Source organism: Lonchura striata, chromosome 2 (genome assembly GCF_050655825.1).
Source record: "Lonchura striata isolate lonStrDom1 chromosome 2, ASM5065582v1, whole genome shotgun sequence".
Taxonomy (NCBI): domain Eukaryota; kingdom Metazoa; phylum Chordata; class Aves; order Passeriformes; family Estrildidae; genus Lonchura; species Lonchura striata.
The window spans coordinates 120747457-120766436 of record NC_140704.1 but is presented as its reverse complement, the minus strand read 5'-3'; the positions used below and the strand labels follow the sequence as shown (position 1 = coordinate 120766436).

The window sequence follows — 18980 nt, the reverse complement described above, 5'->3', positions numbered from 1 at the left end:
TTGCACCCATCTTTCTTCAGCATAATTGGGGCTGACAAGTAAGACTTCCCTGTGCTGTAGGGATTTCCCCTTGTAGGGATCATATCCAGGCAGAAATCAAGATGCAGCAGGATTTCAGTCTTGCGATTATCTCATAATACTAATGTTTTAAAATATATTATTTTACATACCTCTCTTTTGAACAGGTCTACTAATATGTTAAAGATTACATGAGTTGTGCAGTTATGTCATGAATTGAAAATTTTCTGAGAATTTTAGTGTTACACATTGCATAAAAGCAGATTGAAACAAAATTACTACTTGTGTGAATATTTAACAAATGAAATAACAATAATTAGTAATAAGGTTTCGTAATCTTTCAACATAGTGCCTATATGTTTATTTTAAAATAATTTGAAATATCTGTATGATATTTTTTGTGTATACCAATACTTGTAAAATTTTATAATTTTCTTTGTCAACACATGCTTTTAAGAGTATCTTAAAAAAATCCAGCAATGTTTAATTTTAATATGAAAAGAGGGGAGGAGTTGCAAATTTAAATAAGGCTTCGTGCAACTTTTCTGAGTACATTTTATTGTTTATATTTTCACTGAGATGTAAATGTAAGCTGGAGTCTATTTTTCCTTTTATATAAAAAAAAGTTAACTTATTCTTCCATGCACTGCTTAGAAATAGTAAGACCGAATAATGATTTTAGTCAAGTTAGAGCTCTGGACTTTAGCAGTGGTGGTAATCAATGAGGGAAGAGCTTGAAATACTCATATCCCAATTATGAATTTGTAAGGAAATTAATCTAAAGCCTGTATTTTTACTTGACTAACCCTTTTTAAAACAATTTTGGCCATAATGTCAACGCTTGATTTTTTGAAAACGTTTAGTATAGAAGTTAGATGCAAGGTGACTACAATGACTTTACATTAAATTATTTGAATTTATTATTTCTTTTTTTTTTAGTATAGGCTATCAAAGTATTTTTTTCTTTTTCAGATTAAGTGTTGCTATATGACTCAGTTTAGATAGATACTGTTTTCTGGAAACCTAAGCTCATGGTGCAGATGTTCAGTGTAGGTGTTTTGTATGTCTGAATGAGAAGCCTAGTGTTGAGACATGGGAATATCTCTTCTTGTTTAAGAAGATTATGTATGCGTTTAAAAATAAATACTTACTGTACTGTAATACTTTACAGTAATACTTACTGTATCTTTTCAGCTTTACTTTCTAGTTGGTTTTTAGGTAACAACTTACATGATTTTTGTAGTTAAAATTCTGTGTTTGTGGGATTTAAGTCTTAATCCACAGCATCATGATAGTGAATCCAGTCTCTTTTAATGGTATTAAAAAGATGAAGCTAAATATTATTTGTATTTTTGGAAAAGCTTTGGCCTTTATGCCTCTTGTGGTACTAGCTATGAAGTACAATCAAGAAGCTGACTGCCCTCAGTTTGTTAGCTACAATGGGAAAAGAAGACTAACAGTTTTAAGAAGTCTGAAGTAATGCAGTTAAGTATTTTAATGCTGATGAACTGGTAACTGTTTTTTTGATCTAAGCTAAGCAAAACCTTTGCCAAAACATTTATTTTATTTTGAATAAATAGTCATATTGTAATTTAGTGTAAGAAAACAGTCAGTTTATATACTCTTCAATGTGTACTTGAAATCCCTTTGACTTAATATGTTTATAAAATATTTATAAAATGTTATGTAAATTTATTTATATATAATAAATAAATATTTATATATTATTTATAAAATTTTGTATAAACATAAATTACTGTTTTTGAGAGGGAACTGACAAATATTTTGCAGATAAATCAGAGCGGGTATCAGTTATTCTTATGTGGCAGCACTTGTCTGGAGAGACCTGAGCAATCTCCAAGTTCAGATGCTTCAAAAGTAGCATCTGGTAATGTGGTACTTCTCTTTGATTAGTTAGTCTTTCGTATCAGTACTTATAATGGTCCCGCAACTGAAGTTGATTTATTTTTAAAGAGTTTGTATTTTTTATTTCTCCATAGCATTGTAGTGTGCTATGTAAAGTGAACTCTTTATATAACATGGCAAGTTGGGAAATTTCATGTCAATTCATTAAATATCACAAATATGTTCATAACCTATTTCCATTTTGCAACTAATTAGGTGAGGAGCCAGGAGGGGTAGCCAAGAAAAAAACTAAACTCAAAGGTATTTTTGGTGTTTTCTTTCATGCAAACTTTATGCAGATAATGATGTATGAAATGCATGTGCATTACAAACACCAGCTGTGGGTTGTAATGTTTACTAATACTAGCTATGTTGGCTAAATATTTTCTAATGGTGCAGCAAACTATTGTTCTTGCAATTTCTCAGTATTTTCTTTTACTACTGATTGAAATCCAGTAGTAATGCTAGTGCTTCCTAACTAGAGATTATATTTTGTTTGTGTGGACTTTTCTACAACAGATATCTTGTTTGGATTGTAGTTTATGATGACCTGATATTCTGCATGTTTTTAAGTAAGATTTTGCTCAATTCTCTTTGTTATCTTCCATGAATTCATGGTACCGTTGCTATATTGTAATTGGACTTGAGTGCCTTAATTCTTCTAAGGCTGTACTTTAATAGTTTCATCTGGGTTTTTTTGCTGTGGAAATTGAAATTTAGGCAAAGTTCAGTAACTTCCTCTTTAATATTATTTGTGGGATTGATTGCAACATTTTCTAAAAGCTTAACGTGGGAGAGCTTGCAACCAATTTATGCCATATATATATTTATAATTACATTGCTGTATGAACAGGTCACAGTGTTGAAGACAAAAAAAGCTTATTAGCCTCAACAAACACCAAGGTACCAGGAGTACTTCAGGTGTAGTTTTTTATATCTGCTCAGTTATCTCCAGACAGCATGAAGCTATGGAAACAGTGTCTGTGTTACATTAACCACATATAGACTGCAAGGTGGTTTTTCCTAGTAATATGTGAAAAATGCATGCTATTAACCATACAAACCTTCATGAGGAAAAAAATGTATTTGCTAAGGAAAGTTTGCTGCTCATTTCAGTGTGGCTTTTCTCAGTATCTTGCATCAAGTTGAAATTTTTAGCATTTGTTCCACATTGTGCTTGGTATAACTTGGTTGCAAACTGCATGTTTCAAAGAATGTAGTAAATGTAACTTAGCAATCCTTTCCTGAGTTTTGGATTATTTTTCAGTGTTTGATATGAGAATAAAGAAATGGCATATTTCAAATGTTTTATGTAAAAAAAACATTTGGAAGGAAAGATGATGCCATTCCTTTTAGACTGAGCTGTTTAATCAAATTGTTCACTCCACAGAAACATTACACAGCACCTAGAGGCAGTCCTGCTTTTTTGCCTCTACAGATTGCAGTTTCTGTCAAAAGTCTGAATAAAAATAGAGCTGTTTATATGTAAAAGTTATTATCACTTTCTTAATAATGTAGGAGTATTCATTTCAAAATTAAATGTAAATACTGCATACAGATTTAATGGAAAATTCTCTGAATTTTATTGACTTAAAAATTCCTTATTCTGGAGAATTCTACTGTTACTGACAAATATTTTCAAAACTACGGCAAAACGGAAGTAAACATTGAACATAAATTTGAAGGATTCTGTTCTGGTTGTTCTTCTGATATGTTATCTGTATACCCTGTCAAAGCTAAATGTGAATTGAAGTAGAGAAAAGAAGCACAAGTGACACAACTCCAAAAGTAAAACAAAGAAAAAAATGTTACTGATAACTGAAAAACAAAGTTGTAAGAACCAATTTACAATTATTGCTTTGATTTAGCTGAGTTTAGTCTAACCCAGCTAACTTTTTTGGATGTAAGTAATCAGGACATTGGTGTTTCTTCTTACATATACTTCTCAACAGGTACTTCCGTTATCTTTCTTAAGTGTTTGCTTAATATGAGGTAGCAATATCAGTAAAACATTGTATGATAAACTTTTTTAATAACATTTATAACTGTTAAGCTATTGTCAAAGGTTCAAAATTTATTGTGATTTTCACACTCACAGGCAAAAGTGGTTTTAGGATTCTGCAGAAGTTAGCAGTAAGATAATAGAGGCATCATCTTCTCTAGATTAACACTTCATTTGGATGCAGCTGCAGTATAAGCCGAGGTTATTTGCTGGCTGCATGGTGTGAGATGTTCCTAAAAGTCAAAACTAATTTGTTGAAATTGCTTAAAGCTTAGGAGTTAATTATACAAATTTAAATCTAACAAGCATTAAATAATAATTTGATCAAAGCTTGTACATGGTTGTTCATAAGATGGTTTTTGGCCTAAGAATGGTTCTCTTATTGAACATTTCCTCTTTTTTAAATGAAAAACTAAAAAGTAAAAGAAGCTATTAAAGAATCACTCAAGAAATTAAGGGAGAAACAGGAATCCAAGAAGGAGGAAAATGAAGACGAAAAAAAGAAAACCAGGAAAGGAAAAGATGCTACTGATCGAAAGGACAAGAAAGCTGTTGATGTGAATAAATTAAAGAAAGATTCTGACAAGACTAAAAGAGACAGAGGAAAGGAAAAAGGCCTAGACAAAAGTATAAAATCCAAGGAGACTACGAAAAGGTCAGCCAGTGAAAAGGATGGCACTGTTCAGGTGGGAAAAGACAAAGAAACAAAAAAGATAGTTAAAAGCCAATCCAAGGAAGACAAGAAAGAAAAGAAATAAACAAGAGTTCCTGTTCTGCTAATGAGGAACAGACCTCAAGAATGTAAAATTCAGTATTTATATGAATGTGGTAAATATGGCAATAAGAAAATAATGTTTTCTGGAAATAAGTGTGAACAAAGGCTATATATAATATTTTTTTAAACTGTTCAGTGTGTACTGATATTGTAAACATAATGCAAAAACATCTGATGTGAAACTCAAGTGTGTACATATGTTAATATTGTAATTGTAATAATTAATAGCCTGGGTACCAATGTGTATTTAAAACATTCAAATGTCAAATTGATGCCAGTTACTTCAAGTCTGCTCTAAATATGGGTTTGGGTTTTTGTGACTTTTTTTTCCTTCCCTGTTTAGTTGTATTTGGTTGATCTGGAGATGAAAGTCTAATGTTCTATATGAAATGCAAGTTTAAAAGCAATATTAATAGGTTTATCTGGACACACATGGTGAAAATTAATAAAATATTTCTATTTCACAGAAACAACCAAGAGGAACATTTATGGACTGTACTGTTGTAGGAACTAAACAAATAAATATAACTTACTCTTTGCCAAATTTTTTCCCTAAGAAAACTGGTTTTTTTCCTGAGAAAAATATTTTGCATGCAAATAGTCAAACCAACTTGACATTTGCACTATATCATGAAACCCCAGGGTATACACAATCAAAATGTTTCTACATTTTTGTCTTTTGATCCCATGACGATATATTTCTTTTTTTCTTCAATTCCCTATTTACTTATTTCTCTATATTTGTGTTGGAAAGCTTGATTCATTATCACTTTTTATTTAACTGTGTCCTGATTTTTTTTTAAGTTTGCCAACCTTTTGGTAAGGGAATACTGATAAAAATTAGGCCATCTATTTCATCATTGATAAGTATTGTTGTATTCCAGTTACACTTAAGATGTGGTATGCTAGTACTACTCTATTCTGGTTGAACTTGTTTAGAGAACAGCTTATATATTTTGCAGCTATTATCTACTTCAACACTTTCAAGTGCATGATGCTTTTATAAACAAAGTCTTCTGTTAGTTTGTTCTTACAGCTTCTGTATTTTCAGCATCATGGAAGGATTTATCCAGCAATCTCATTAGAATAAATAAAGTTGCAAAAATATTTTTTGCAGAGATAATAGAGAGATTTCAGAATATTATTGAATCTATGGTTGCTTTCAAGTTTATCTAGAAATGAATATTTTCAAATAAATTTGAAAGCAAGTATAATGTACGGAACTGCACAATATAATTACACAGAATTCAGAACAAAATTTGTAGTGGAAGTTTAAGATTGATTTTTTGAAGTGCCACAGCATTAATTTAAAGAAAACAAAATGAAGGACTGAAATTGAGAGTGAGTATATATATGCATGTGGATGGTAATTTAAGATTGAAGTCCTGAAGGTTAATTCTGTTTGTAGTTTTGCTAAAATTTTGTGTATAACAGTTGGCAATACACTTAGCTCAGCCGTTCCATACATATGTCTTCATCATGCTTTGATCCCTAGAGTTTTTGATAATATGGCTAAAGATTATTGGATTTTTTTTTTTTAGAGAAAATGAAATATTCAAATAGTTGTGAAAAGTAGTTCAAATTAAAGCTGTAGAAAGCAGTACAGTATCTTAGGATTCTGGCAGTGATAATTAACAGAGATTATCTACTCTGAGGTATTTTCTAAATTCATGAAGAGGGAGGGAAGAGATGTGCATTGTGAATATTACAGTGCCTAGCAAAAAATATGAAAGAATAAATATCTAGTAAATCTATTTCCATAATGAACATTCTCTGTTAGGTTTTGGTGATGATAGGTATACCTTTTCAGCCTTGCTCTGGTAAGTGTTAAAATGCATATTTGACCAGAGGAGCATTAAAATCACACTTCTCAAGGATGGTGGCACAATGGTATAGTGCACATCACTTTTTATTTTCTCCTGTAATGTGCCAGAACTTGTAACTGTGTGGGAGTGAAAGTTCAAATGAATTGCTGTTCTGATTAACATATTATATCTATGACCCAAAGTTTATGGAGTTCTGGAAAGGTTGGGTTGTTTTATTTTTTTCCTTTCCAAAGAAATTTTTATTTGAGCAGCACTCCAGGCTATACAGACAGCCACAAAATAAAGTATTTTTGCTCCAGAGATCTGTTGTGTTGTTCTATATCTCTATTAAATATTATTGTCATTAAACTTAATGCAACAAGTTGCCACATAAGCTCAAAAAATGCACTAGACATGTAAAAGCTGAATGCAATTTTAATAAACAGAAGAGAGAAAATAATATCTTCTAAAAAGTAAATTATTTAGTATATTACATACTTGAGAAGATTGAATCGAAATCAATGTTAAGCACAATAGACATGTACAAAAAGCTTGAAGGTTAAGTTTAGAAATGTGCAATGAAACAAAGACGCTCTTGTTGGTTCCTTCTTTCCTGTTAAGTAGCCGTAGAGCTTGTTGGAATATCGGCTGTCTTTTGAAATGTTTTGAATTCATTTATTGTTCATGAAGCAGAGTGTGTGGTTGTCTGGATCTGAACATGGGCTTGGGTTATTGAGGATACGAAGACTTACTTACTTAAAGCAGTGTATGTGTAAAGTAACTGAACTGTTTGTGAAAGGAAGGTGGCTGTTTCCATGCTTATGGATTCTGAAGTGTGAGAATGGTTAATATGACTTACTAGTTTTGTTTCCATCCTAAAATGATTGTAGAAGGAAGTAACTTCTTACTCTTGTAGCCATTAATAGTCCTGCAGGAAAGTATATGTGTTATAATAATATTACATATTTGCAATAATATTTTATTATTATAAAGTAATAATATTTAATTTGAACACCAAAACATTAAATATTTAAATATTTTAATAATATTAAATATTGATGCTTAATACTAATATTTGATATTTAATAATATTTTTTCATATTCTAAGTGGGTGTTTTTTTAATGACAGAAGAAAATTGGCCAAAAATGAAGTGTAAATTTGTTATTTTTCTTTAGCTTCTTATTTTGACTCCAAAATGGTGGAATCCTAGTTACAGTACTTTTGGATACAGTCTACCTACCTAGCTTCAAATAATTTAAATTTAAATAATATAAAAAGATAAAAGATCTCTCTCTAGTCTACGAAAATTTGGTTTGAGACATACTAGTTCAATTTACATTGAGATATGTTTGACTCCAATAGATATGTGGTAATTACTATTTTTTAAATTGTACTTACTTGAAATATAATATTTATCCACTTGAGAGTTGCTTTTACAAGACTGCTAGTACTACTGGAGTGTTCATTATAGTTTAGCCTCTACTTTCTTATATTCTATCTTTTCCATTGATTTGCATGCACACAGCTGTTGAAAAACTGGTTTGCTTTGGGCAGTGATGATTGTTGAGAAGGGAGTCATGTTAATTGACCTTGGATGTAGGATTATTAGCAAATGCCATTTGGAAGGGATTTCAGGAGATCCTTATTCCAACATCCTGTTCAAAACAGGGTCCTTTCAGAGGAATGACTAGGTTGGTCTGGCCATTTCCCAGTGTGGTCTTCCAAACCTCCGAGGATAGGAATGCACAGCCTCTCTGTGCAGTCTTTTCCACTGATTTCACTGCTCTCATAGTGGAGGGGGGGATATGGGTGTGTGGTGATTTTCTTATGCTCTTGTATAAGTCTTGCTTGAACCCTCCTAAAGGATAGTTGAGAGGAGAATTAGTATAATACTAACACATTCTTGATCATATGGTGTTTTAAGATGTGACATGATCTATCACAGCTGTATCTCCTGCCATGATGGTGGTGTTGATCATTACATTTATTGATTGCTTTCATTTTGTTGTGTTTTGATCTAGAAAGAGACTGTTGTATAGTCATGATCTTAGTGGCAAAATTCCATCAGTCACACTTTTTCTATAGTCATTTGTCAAAACAAACTAATCCTAATCAGGTCTTGTAAGATGTAACACATGAATTTAAAGTACTTATTCTGTGCAGCTTTTTGTAAAATTCAAATTAGTTCTTCATAGAACCTATAAAATTGATTATATGAAGCACTTTTTGCCTAATTGAAAACAGAGAAAAATTTGCTGCCTAATTTTTTACCGAATAGATGTTGAGAATAGCATGGTCATTTGTTCAATTACTTTGAAATAAAAGCAAGTGCTTAAATTTCTGTCCCTTTTTACCTCCTCGTTGTATGTTTGTCTTTTAAACATCTTTGTTTACTATCTGAATATGCTTTAATCTTTTTATAGATCACTGTATATTATGACAGCCCTGTAATTGGTTGTTTGAATGCATTTTTGGAGAGTGTAACATCATTTAATTTAATTGAAAGAACTTTCTTATTTTATAACTGAATCAGTTAAAAAAAGGCATAAAGTTAACTTTATAACTGAAAAATGCAGGCCTTAAAGAAAGATCTGTCCCAGCACAGCCAACATCACCAGAATCTGAGGAGACTGTCCAGCCTGCTGAAAAGTCATATGTCGAACCAGGTAAGACCTTTTGTGAATCAGAGGCGAAACAAAATGCATGATGTTTCATTTGAAGTATAATTCTGTGTCATTAACATGCAGACTCTTTTTTAGTTTTTGTGTTGCTTATCTACTGAAGTTTATTTAACAGGAATCATTATTTATAACTTCGTATAAATCACTGACCATGAAAGTTGTAAAACCTCATGGTTGCCACTGTAGGTTATTCTGATGTGATAACTTCTGATGATGTATAGTTGTGGTTTAGATTGATTTCCATCTGTATATCCAACCAGAATAACAGCAGATTCTTCACCTTAAAAAAGAAACAAAACCCTCTCACAACCAACTTAGTAAGGTAATAAAGTACTCACTTTTCTGCTAAAACTACTAGTATATAATAAATACAATAAACTGAGCTCCTGCTGTTAAAAAATAATCTAAATATTTTTAAAGCACTATATTATTAATAGAATGTATTAAAATTAAGAGGGATTCAAGAAAAAATGTTTTACACGTTGCATTTCACATATGTGATTTGCATTAGTGTTACTCAGAGAATACATGTTCTTGTTTATTGAAGAGGCTTATCCTGTGTGATGTTTATGTGAATCTAATACATACATATATACAAATACAGAGCATATGGCTAGTAGAATCTATGGAATATAGATTTTGTTTCAAAATATTTGCATTCCTTTTCTTAGGATATGAATTATAAAACGTATCATATTTCTTGGTTGGGTGGCTTTCTTTTGTGTGTATGTGGTGTTTGTTTTTGTGGGACTGTTTTTCATAACTGGTGCCATTTTGAAAATGCAGCTGTTTACCTGGTTTAGAGCTTTTTTGTCAGATGTGTCATTGTAGGGTTTCTCAATGTTAATTTCAGGACATTTATATGAAGACAACACTTCATACAAATTCCTATTATGTCCTGGGCTGGTGTGTTGGATGGCAATGACTTGTCCATGAAACCAGTTTGTGATTTCTACTGGCAGTTTGTAGCAGAACAAGACCTTGATATTGTAATGTATCTATTTTCCCTGTTTATGAAGTTGACAGGACCCTACTTCTTCAACTCACATTTTGTTGTCAGATATGACTTGCTAGTGCTGCTGCCTGAATTGTAGGAAGATAATGAATGAAAGTGTTAGTAAATCAATTCCTTAGAAGAGAGTTTTTGGTTTGAATAATTACCTGACATTGTTACTACCCCTGGAAAAATATATGTGCAAAAAATGCAATGTACATAAATTCTTCCAATTCATCTTCAGATGGATGAATCTGATGTGATTGATGCATACTTTCTATACTGGAGAATAAGCAAGACAAAATTGTTTTTCTAACTGTATGAGTTGCAGAGGTTCACCAGGTCAGTCTCTAGGGAACTTTGTGAAAGGGATTGAGAACATTATGGAGTCTACTAAAAGCTGCAAGCCTTGAGTTAATGTTTAGATTTTCTTTTTGTGCTTACCTTCACTGCAATTTATAATCCTTGTAGATCACAAGACTGCTGACATAGAATTGGAAGAGGAAATTCAGTCTGTTCTTCATGAAGCTCTCCATTCCCAGCCTGGTAATGCATTTACACTTAGAAATCACTGAAGAGTTTATAAACACTGCCATAGGCTAGATGAATCTCAGAGTCCGCTTTTGGTATGCACTTAAGGTACTTTTGCCTGCATAAAACATTCAAATCAACTTGTTTGGCATTTTCAAAAAATTCAGAAAGTTCTGCCACCAAATCTCAAAACTGTGTCTTCTTCCCCAGACTTGTTTGGCACTGATATCTCAAATCAGTCATTTTAACAGAAGCTTCCTCAAAATGCTGTGTAGAGGGCAAAAGTGGACAGAGCCTCTACTGTGAGCAAAGAAGGTCCCAGCAAGTTGTGTTTATAATGCTGGACTGTGCAGATAAGATTTCTGTCACTCCCCATTCCCTTTGGAGACTAGCTGGAAAACACGAAGGGTGTACCGAAGACTGAATATTTGCTGGTAATAGAATATACCAAAGAAAATTTATTTACTAACAGTCTGCATTGTTGATTAGGAGAGAGACATGAAGATGTAGATGAAAGTGTAAGTGACCAGTGGCAAGTAGAGGAAGAAACACATGGAGAAACTTTTGAAGCTCCTGCAACAGATGACATGCTCAGAGAATTTGAGCCTGAAATTCCAGAAGCATATGAGACACCAGACTCAGTTCAGAAAGGTATCTGAATGACTAAATAAATTTAAAATAAATTTACAGAAGAAAACTCAATCCAGAAAAATGAATATATGTCTCATTAAAACTTGTAATTTCTGATTAAAACAGAGCCTTAGCAAGTGCCAACCACAGCATTTTTTAACAAATGCATATATTTTGAGTCAAAATGGGATATTTTAATGCTATGTGTTTTGGAACCCAGGTAACCAAATATTATTAATTGCTACTTTCTGGGCTTTCAGCAGTATTAATCTGTGCTCCAGATATGCATATCCCCAACACTGGCATGAATATAATCATATGGAATTGTTTTGGTTGAAAGGGGCTTTAAAGATCACCTAGTTCTAACCCTGCTACCACAAAGGACACTTTTCACTAGACTAGATTATTCCAAGCCCCATCTAGCCTGGCCTTGAACTTTTCCAGGAATGAGGCATTCACAGCTTTTCTGGACAACTGTTCTCCGAAGCACTGTTCCAGTGCTTCATCACCCTCACAGTGAAGAATTTTTTACTTTATATCCAATCGAAACCTGCCTCCTTTCAGTTTAAAGCCAGAACCCCTTTCCTATCAATACATGCCCTTGTAAAAAGTCCCTCTTAAGCTTTATTGTCCCCTTAAGATACTGAAAGGCTGCAATTAGGTCACCCCAGAGTGTTTTCCCTCCAGGCTGAACCCCAGTTCTCAGCCTTTTCTCACACCGTTGGAGAGGCATTCCATGTCATCTTTCATGTACCAGCACCCCGCAGTGCTTCTTGGTGTGGCTGCTCTCAATCTTTTAATTCCCCATCAGTAAAGCCTGTATGGATTCTGCTTCTGGGCCTTTTGGTTTATTGAACTAAATATGAAAGTTTATTAACACAGCCTTTTCTATACTTTATTCTCATTCTTCTTTCATTCAAATATGGCTCCCTAAGAGCATTAATTATATTTAAGTCCTGCAGAGATGAAGACATCATATAACGAAGATGCTCATATCTTGTCACCTTGGGGCATTGACTGGATGATGAAAATTGAAGTCAAAATATTAAAGCAGAATCATATGATCTAAATCCAACTAGGGGGAAATTTTTTTGAATACTTTTTATTTGTACTGCTGAAAATTTTACCTATCTTTTAATATCTCTTAATACCTTTTGATAAAACCCAAATAATCAATGTCATCTAAATGTTTTGCTGCTGGAAGTGCACTGAGATTCTGTCTTCACAACCAAAGTAACTCTTCAGTCTGTGTCTATTAAACCTCCTTGTTTCTGTATCTCTCTTACTCATTCACAGCACTACTAATCTTCAAAGTGGAAGACTGGAGGAGAAATTCAAATTCCATTTACTTTAAATCTTTGCAATTAAGAAGTCAAAGTGAACATATTCTTCTTTCCTCCAATTTATTCAGAAATTTTTGTGGAGAGTCCTCTTTCTTAAAGGAAATATGTATAGAGTTTATTAATATATACATATTCTCAATATTGTCTATTAATAAAATAGTAACTTTTTTTTCAGTCTATATATACATATCCTGCTGCCATTAGAATAAATTTGCTTAGAATTTCAGCTTAGAAATATTATTGTTCTTACATATTATCTGTTAGTGGATTTCTGTTACTGTTTGTTGATTTAAAAATGTTAAAATTGTGCAAATGTATTTATTTTTCAGATGCTGATCCTATGGTGGATGATGTTGGAGCAGTGGAGTCTGAATCATATGAAATTCCAGGTATCTTTTTGTTTTTCCCTGCTCAGTAATAATGGTTTTCTGCCTCAATATAACAAATTATATGAGAAAGAAAAATAGAAAAGGTTAGAATTTGCTTTTTTTTTTCTCTCAATAACTAGGTGTTATTTTCTTGGAGAATTTTACTTAGGGATGACTGCATCATACTTGCTCTTGAAAATCTTTATTACAAATAACAGGTGACAGGTATGGAAACTTAGCTTTCATTGGTGCAAAAACTTTTTACTTACTATGTGTTTCTGGCTGTTGTGTTACTGGGGTCTGGGTAGGCAAGTGAGCTGTGGTTGTGCAGTCTAAAAAAAGAGAGAATGAGATTTATTACTTATATTGTCTTCATAAGGTTCTAAGGGCTATTTTTCTTGTCATTAGGAACATCCAGTTTTTTGTACATTTCCTTCAGCACTGTTTGTTCTTTGTGGCTGGCTCTGCTATCAGAGAGTGAGCCAACACCAAGGCCATAATTCTGAACTGTCCTTGTTCTGTCTTTCTGCACATCTTAATCTTGAAAGCTTTTTGAAATTTGGCTTGGGCTAATCTGATTACCTTACAGTCATCTTCATGTTATGCTTGATACCATGTACAATGGCATTAGCTCATCTTTCCCATTATGAAGAAGCATTAAATGGACATTGCAATTTCTCTACTGTATGATAAGTATTTTCTTCAGGATTCTAATGTTTCTTTACAGTGTGGACAGTCTCTTGCATTTACATTAGTAATTGATTTCTGTTTATACTAGGCTTCTTATATTTGATTCAGTGTTAGCTCTAGACGTTGCATTGTGTTTGGTGTCACAGATGTGACAGAAAAATAGTTTTATTTGTTTGATGTATCTAAAACTGTTTATTCCAAACTGTGTGAGGGATAACTGGTTTAGAATCCAAGCTATTATACTGCCAAATTCAAAGGATAAGCTACTCTACCTTCACTACTGTGTTTTCTCACATGTCTAGCAAGTATATTAAGAATATTGAAAATAATTGTAGTTATAGAGGAAAATAACCCTCAGATTTAGCTGGGTAATGAAAGGAAGTAAATTGCTCTAAATCTGAGATACCAGAAATAAAGTATGTATTTTGCAAGGTCAGTTTCTGGTTCATATCTTGTCTTCTATAGATCCCTCATCAAGTGAGCCTCCTCCACATTAGTAAAGAAGATACTTTGCAATTTTGAAGATAGAGGATGTTTGCATTTTTTATTCATATAAATATTAAAAAATACTGATGGAGACCTATGGCTCTCATTGCCCTAGTTTTCCTACAGACAGTATAGCAGAAGGCTGGAAGAGAGCGTGGCTCAACACCTTACATTAGATTGCCATATGTCAAGTTGCAACTGTCAGTATATAAAGTTTTAGTTTTTCAGTTTTCAGCTAAGGAGCAACATTTAGCCATTGACAGACTCATTATGGATACAAGTGAAAACAATGAAATATTAAACATATTTCATATTTTAAATTTCAAGATATTTATTTGTTCGTATTTCATTTACAGCCTTAGATGATTATGTTGCAGATTTGGAAGAGAGAGTAAGTGATCCAGACACTCCAGGTTTGTAAATTTTCATTACTTCAAATGATAATGTGCTACAAAGTCATATTGACTGTTTGTTCACAGTTTTATTTTCAAATGTTTTTAGATAGTTTTAAGTAGGCCCAATTTTTATGCCACTATATTATCGTTATGTTTGTGAGCATAACACTCCATGAATCCAATCTACAAATACTTACATAAGTATTTTGTTCTGTCAGGAGTTTTCTAGTCTAATCAATGGATTGATTATCCAACACCTATTTATATTCCTAACTTTAAGCCTAAAATATGCATGAACTTGTTGTACTCTGTGTTTTATGGTGTAGCTCATGGCTGTATTTTATAATTCAGCTCTCACTTTCAAATAAAATATTGTAGTATTAAGTCAGTATGATTGTTTCTTTCATTTTTGAGCAAAATATGTGACCTTTTTAAGCTCTCTTGTGTTATTTAGCTGTTGCATGAAAATTCAATTGGAATATAAAATATTGAATATTTCTATTTAAGGTGACTCTGAGATAATGCCAGAAGACGCTATGGAACATTATAAAGGTACAGTCCAATGTCTTCTTTCTTTTTATTGAAAATTCACTGAATTTTGGCCCCAAACCAAGACAATCACACAACACAAAAAAAACCCAAAACAAAACCAAACAAAAAACCCCCAAACAAACAAAACAAACCACAACAACACACAAGACTTTGGAACTCCTAGGTAATATTTTTTCAGAATGTAAACTGAAAATGTAGACATAATAACTTCCTAAGGAAATTATGCTAAAACCTGCATGAGTACTACTTCTCTGTAATGTCAGCCAAATGGGCAGAATAATATTTTGAGGGTTGAATTTCCAGGAGAATGGATATTGGTATTTTAAATTGTATAGAAATGTTTCTGTGGATAAAAAATATTTTAAATATGCCAGAGATGTTGCTATTAGTGTGATGTCAAGAAGAAAGTAGTATCTCTTAAGTTTTTTTAAAAGCAAGTAAGCCATAACAAGTAGATGCCAAAATTAGAAGTTAGCTGTATATATAAATGATTTATAAATAATTCAGAATCAAAATATTTATGAATATTTATGAACTGTATAAGAAAGTCTGCTGATACTGCTTTATTTTTTAAGTCTATCTTTTGATGCCAGAAAATCAATCAGTTCTTCTCACAGGATATTTTAGAAATTTTCACCTTTGCACTCTTATAAACTTTATTACAATATGAACTACTATAGTTTGAAATATTTTTTTTAATCTGAATAAACTTGACAGTGTATTGTATGATTTGTATATCTTTATTGTCTTAAAATTCTATGAATTTTCCTGCTCATTTTTCTTTTTCTTTAAACAGAGGATAGAGTGCATGAAGATTATAGTGAAGACCAAGGTAGGACAGCTGCTATATTTAGTGAAATTGCAGTATCAAAATATTTAATTAATATGCAAGTGGAATTACTTTGTTTAAAGATTTCCTATGCTGCCACATTACTTTGTAAGTTCTCAGCTAAGGTTTTGGGTTGTCTTTTCAAACTCCCTGTGTTTGTAATCAGTCAATCTCATTCTTTTAACACTAGTCCAAGTGTAGAGTGTGCATAGTCATTATATTCCCATACTGGTCCTAATGCCATAGTTTGTGCATATGTGGAAAAATAACATTGAAGGCTTTGCCGTGCCTTTTTCGTTGTGAAATCCTGGCCAGGTCAGATGTGGTTTATTGCATCCTTTTAGCTCAGTATCACCTTCTTGTCATGTCTGACACTATCAGTTCTTTGGGAACTACTGTTTTAGTTTGATTTGGTTGATGATTTGCTAATGATTGCTGTGACCAGATCAAAAAGTAAACAAGAATATTAGTCACAACCTTGAAACAAAGGTGTGTAGTTGTGATTCCTGCTGTGATATCCTTCTGGAGACTACCATGCTTCAGAATAGTTAAACATATCTTTAAGGCATTCTTGTTTATTTCCCATGTTTATGTAACCTGAGCAAAGGACAGGGTTTCTTCAAAATATTTGCAACAGAATACCTTGAGGTTCATTCTTTGTTATCAGGAGGTAAATTCCAACATCCTTCTTTGGGATAGAAGTCAAAATTCCATTGAAATACTTTCAGTGGCCCAAAGGTGTACTTAGCCCTTAGCCTGTGCCTTTCCCAGTCTGCAGAAAATAATTATTTACCTCAGTTATGGTGCCCTTGACAAAATGTCTCAGCAGTAATAGGATAGAAAAGCAAGTGACTCTTGGTTTTTCCCAGGGCTTAATTTTTACTTGCCTTGCCAGGAGATAGTTATTTTATGATCAGTTCCTAATCAAGAATCACTTCTCTTGCTTCTCACACCTAGATTTGAAGTGCAACTTCTAATCTTTACTTTTTATGCTCTTTCATATGTAATGGTAACACAAGCAGAAAATGCTTCCATGCTCTTGTGAAGCGACATCTATATCTGCTTTTCGACTAAGTTGATCAGGGAGGTTACAAAGTAAATTGCATCACCTTTTTTTTTTAAATCAGTTCCAAAAGCATTTAATATTTTGCAGTCTCTTCTGGTACCCCAGTACAATAACAGTGAATCACTGCATTTTGGGAGTCAGAAAATACAGTGATTCATTTACTTCAGGACGTAGTGGTGCCTGTTTCTACTTCAATGAGAGTTTTAAGTAGTATCAGATAAATCCGCCTACACTTTCTTTATTCTTGCCAGTCCTCTGATTAGGACAATAAGGAGAATAGGAACTTTCATTCTTTTTCTCAAAAGGAAATTCTAAGGTAGCATGTGACTGTCAAAAAAACTTATTTTTCTTGGCTATTAAACTGTCAGGCTTCTTAATGTAGTAAATTATTCCCGCAATTCAACTTAATCCATAGAAAACTGCTTTCCTCTTGATAAAATTTGCCTTTTCACAACATAATTTTACCTTGCTTTCAAGTTCCACCTTGAAGGCATTCTGGTTGTGAGAGAAAGCACAATGTGTCCTTTGTACTTTTTAGAGGAATTTCATTTCAGAGCTCCAGCCTGGAGCAGTGTAGAAGAAAAAGACCAGGGATTGAGGCTGCCTTTCTGTCACACACCATTTTTTTCCTTCTCAGTTCAGTCTGAGTTCAGTCCATGGAGTTTCAGGGTATGTTCATATTCATGTGCTGGACACCATTTTAGCAGTAGCATCTGTTTTTCATTGCTTTTGTCTCTAAGCACATCTTCCTTGTACCTTTTGGTACAAGAAAGGTTTTGGTTGGATTGAAAGTGAAACAGATTTACTTTATTTTTGGAGAAGAGCAATTTTGGTTCCATTTTTCTGAAGTGAGAGTGCTTGGAGGCGATTGTGGAGATCTGAAATCCTTCCTCTCAGATGTGAAACTTGTGGTTTTGGCATGGGCTCCAAACCTTCAGTTGACCCCCACCAGAAGATTCACATTAAAGCCTTCATATGCAATTGTCTGTGAAATCAACAGAAGTATCGCTTTGAGTCAATTTATGTTCCCCATTTCTATCACGTTTCCCCTCTTCTGGCAAGACCTTCTGGTAAAATATTTTCTCCAATCCTGCTGTTTTCTAGAGTTCTCAAAGCTAAAGACAGCTAAAGACTCTCTGCTGGGTAGAGAGTCCAATTTCTTTTGTGACTCTGGCTTTGTGAAGCTTGGTTCTTAATTCAGATCAGGAACTGCTCAAATAAGATCACTGTAATCACATCTGAGGTTATTGCCAAAGCTAAAAATTCTTTAGTGGAAATAAGTGGCCAGAGTGGAGTGGGTAAATGATTAATCATAGAATTTGGAATACAAGAACTCAGTTATTGTACGTAACTTCCAGTTTTATGAAAAGTTTCCTACATTTTCTAGCCATGAAACTAGGAAAGAAAGTAAGTCTAATATTTTCATTAGAAAGAAAGAGTTCTGGATGTTTGTAAGGATATTCTATGTTTTTAAACATAGTTAAAACATAGTTTACATAACAATTCTATGCTATGTAAACAACCTTTTTCAAATGACTATTAGTACCTGCTAGATGATTAAATTATCCAAACTGAATGAACTTTTTCAGTTGAAAATTCACAGTAAGCATGTATTGAAAATTCAGACAATGGATAGCATTGTGTCTATTTTCAGACATTATCTAAAATTAAATAATGAATATTCTTGATCTATTTCTTCTTCAGAATTACAAAAATTAGAGTGACTATGCAAAGATTAAGAATGTAGGAGAATTGTAACAACTGTACTGAATGATAGATTTGTGATTGTAATTTGTAATTGTTTTCAGCATTTCATCTGTGTGATAGAAAGTCTAGAAATTTCAGCAATATGTACACATCTGGTTTGAGGTTTTTAATGTAGAATTTCTACTACAAGCTCCAGAAAGGC

The 18980-nt window shown here is 32.9% G+C and overlaps 1 protein-coding gene across 20 annotated transcripts in view; it reads left to right on the top strand.

Annotated features, from left to right (window-relative positions):
• The window catches only part of ASPH (aspartate beta-hydroxylase), a 107990-nt gene that overhangs the window by 30165 nt on the left and 58845 nt on the right, over positions 1-18980 (top strand). For 9 of the 20 annotated variants that reach the window (XM_085572119.1, XM_085572122.1, XM_085572118.1 and 6 more), the window contains 8 exons: positions 2140-2184; positions 9083-9172; positions 10653-10727; positions 11202-11363; positions 13015-13074; positions 14586-14642; positions 15132-15176; positions 15973-16008. In XM_085572119.1, coding sequence (XP_085428245.1) covers positions 2140-2184; positions 9083-9172; positions 10653-10727; positions 11202-11363; positions 13015-13074; positions 14586-14642; positions 15132-15176; positions 15973-16008 — 570 coding nt within the window. The remainder of the gene's footprint in view (positions 1-2139; positions 2185-9082; positions 9173-10652; positions 10728-11201; positions 11364-13014; positions 13075-14585; positions 14643-15131; positions 15177-15972; positions 16009-18980) is intronic. The other 11 variants (XM_031504035.3, XM_085572124.1, XM_077783430.2 and 8 more) reach the window with 3 other exon arrangements.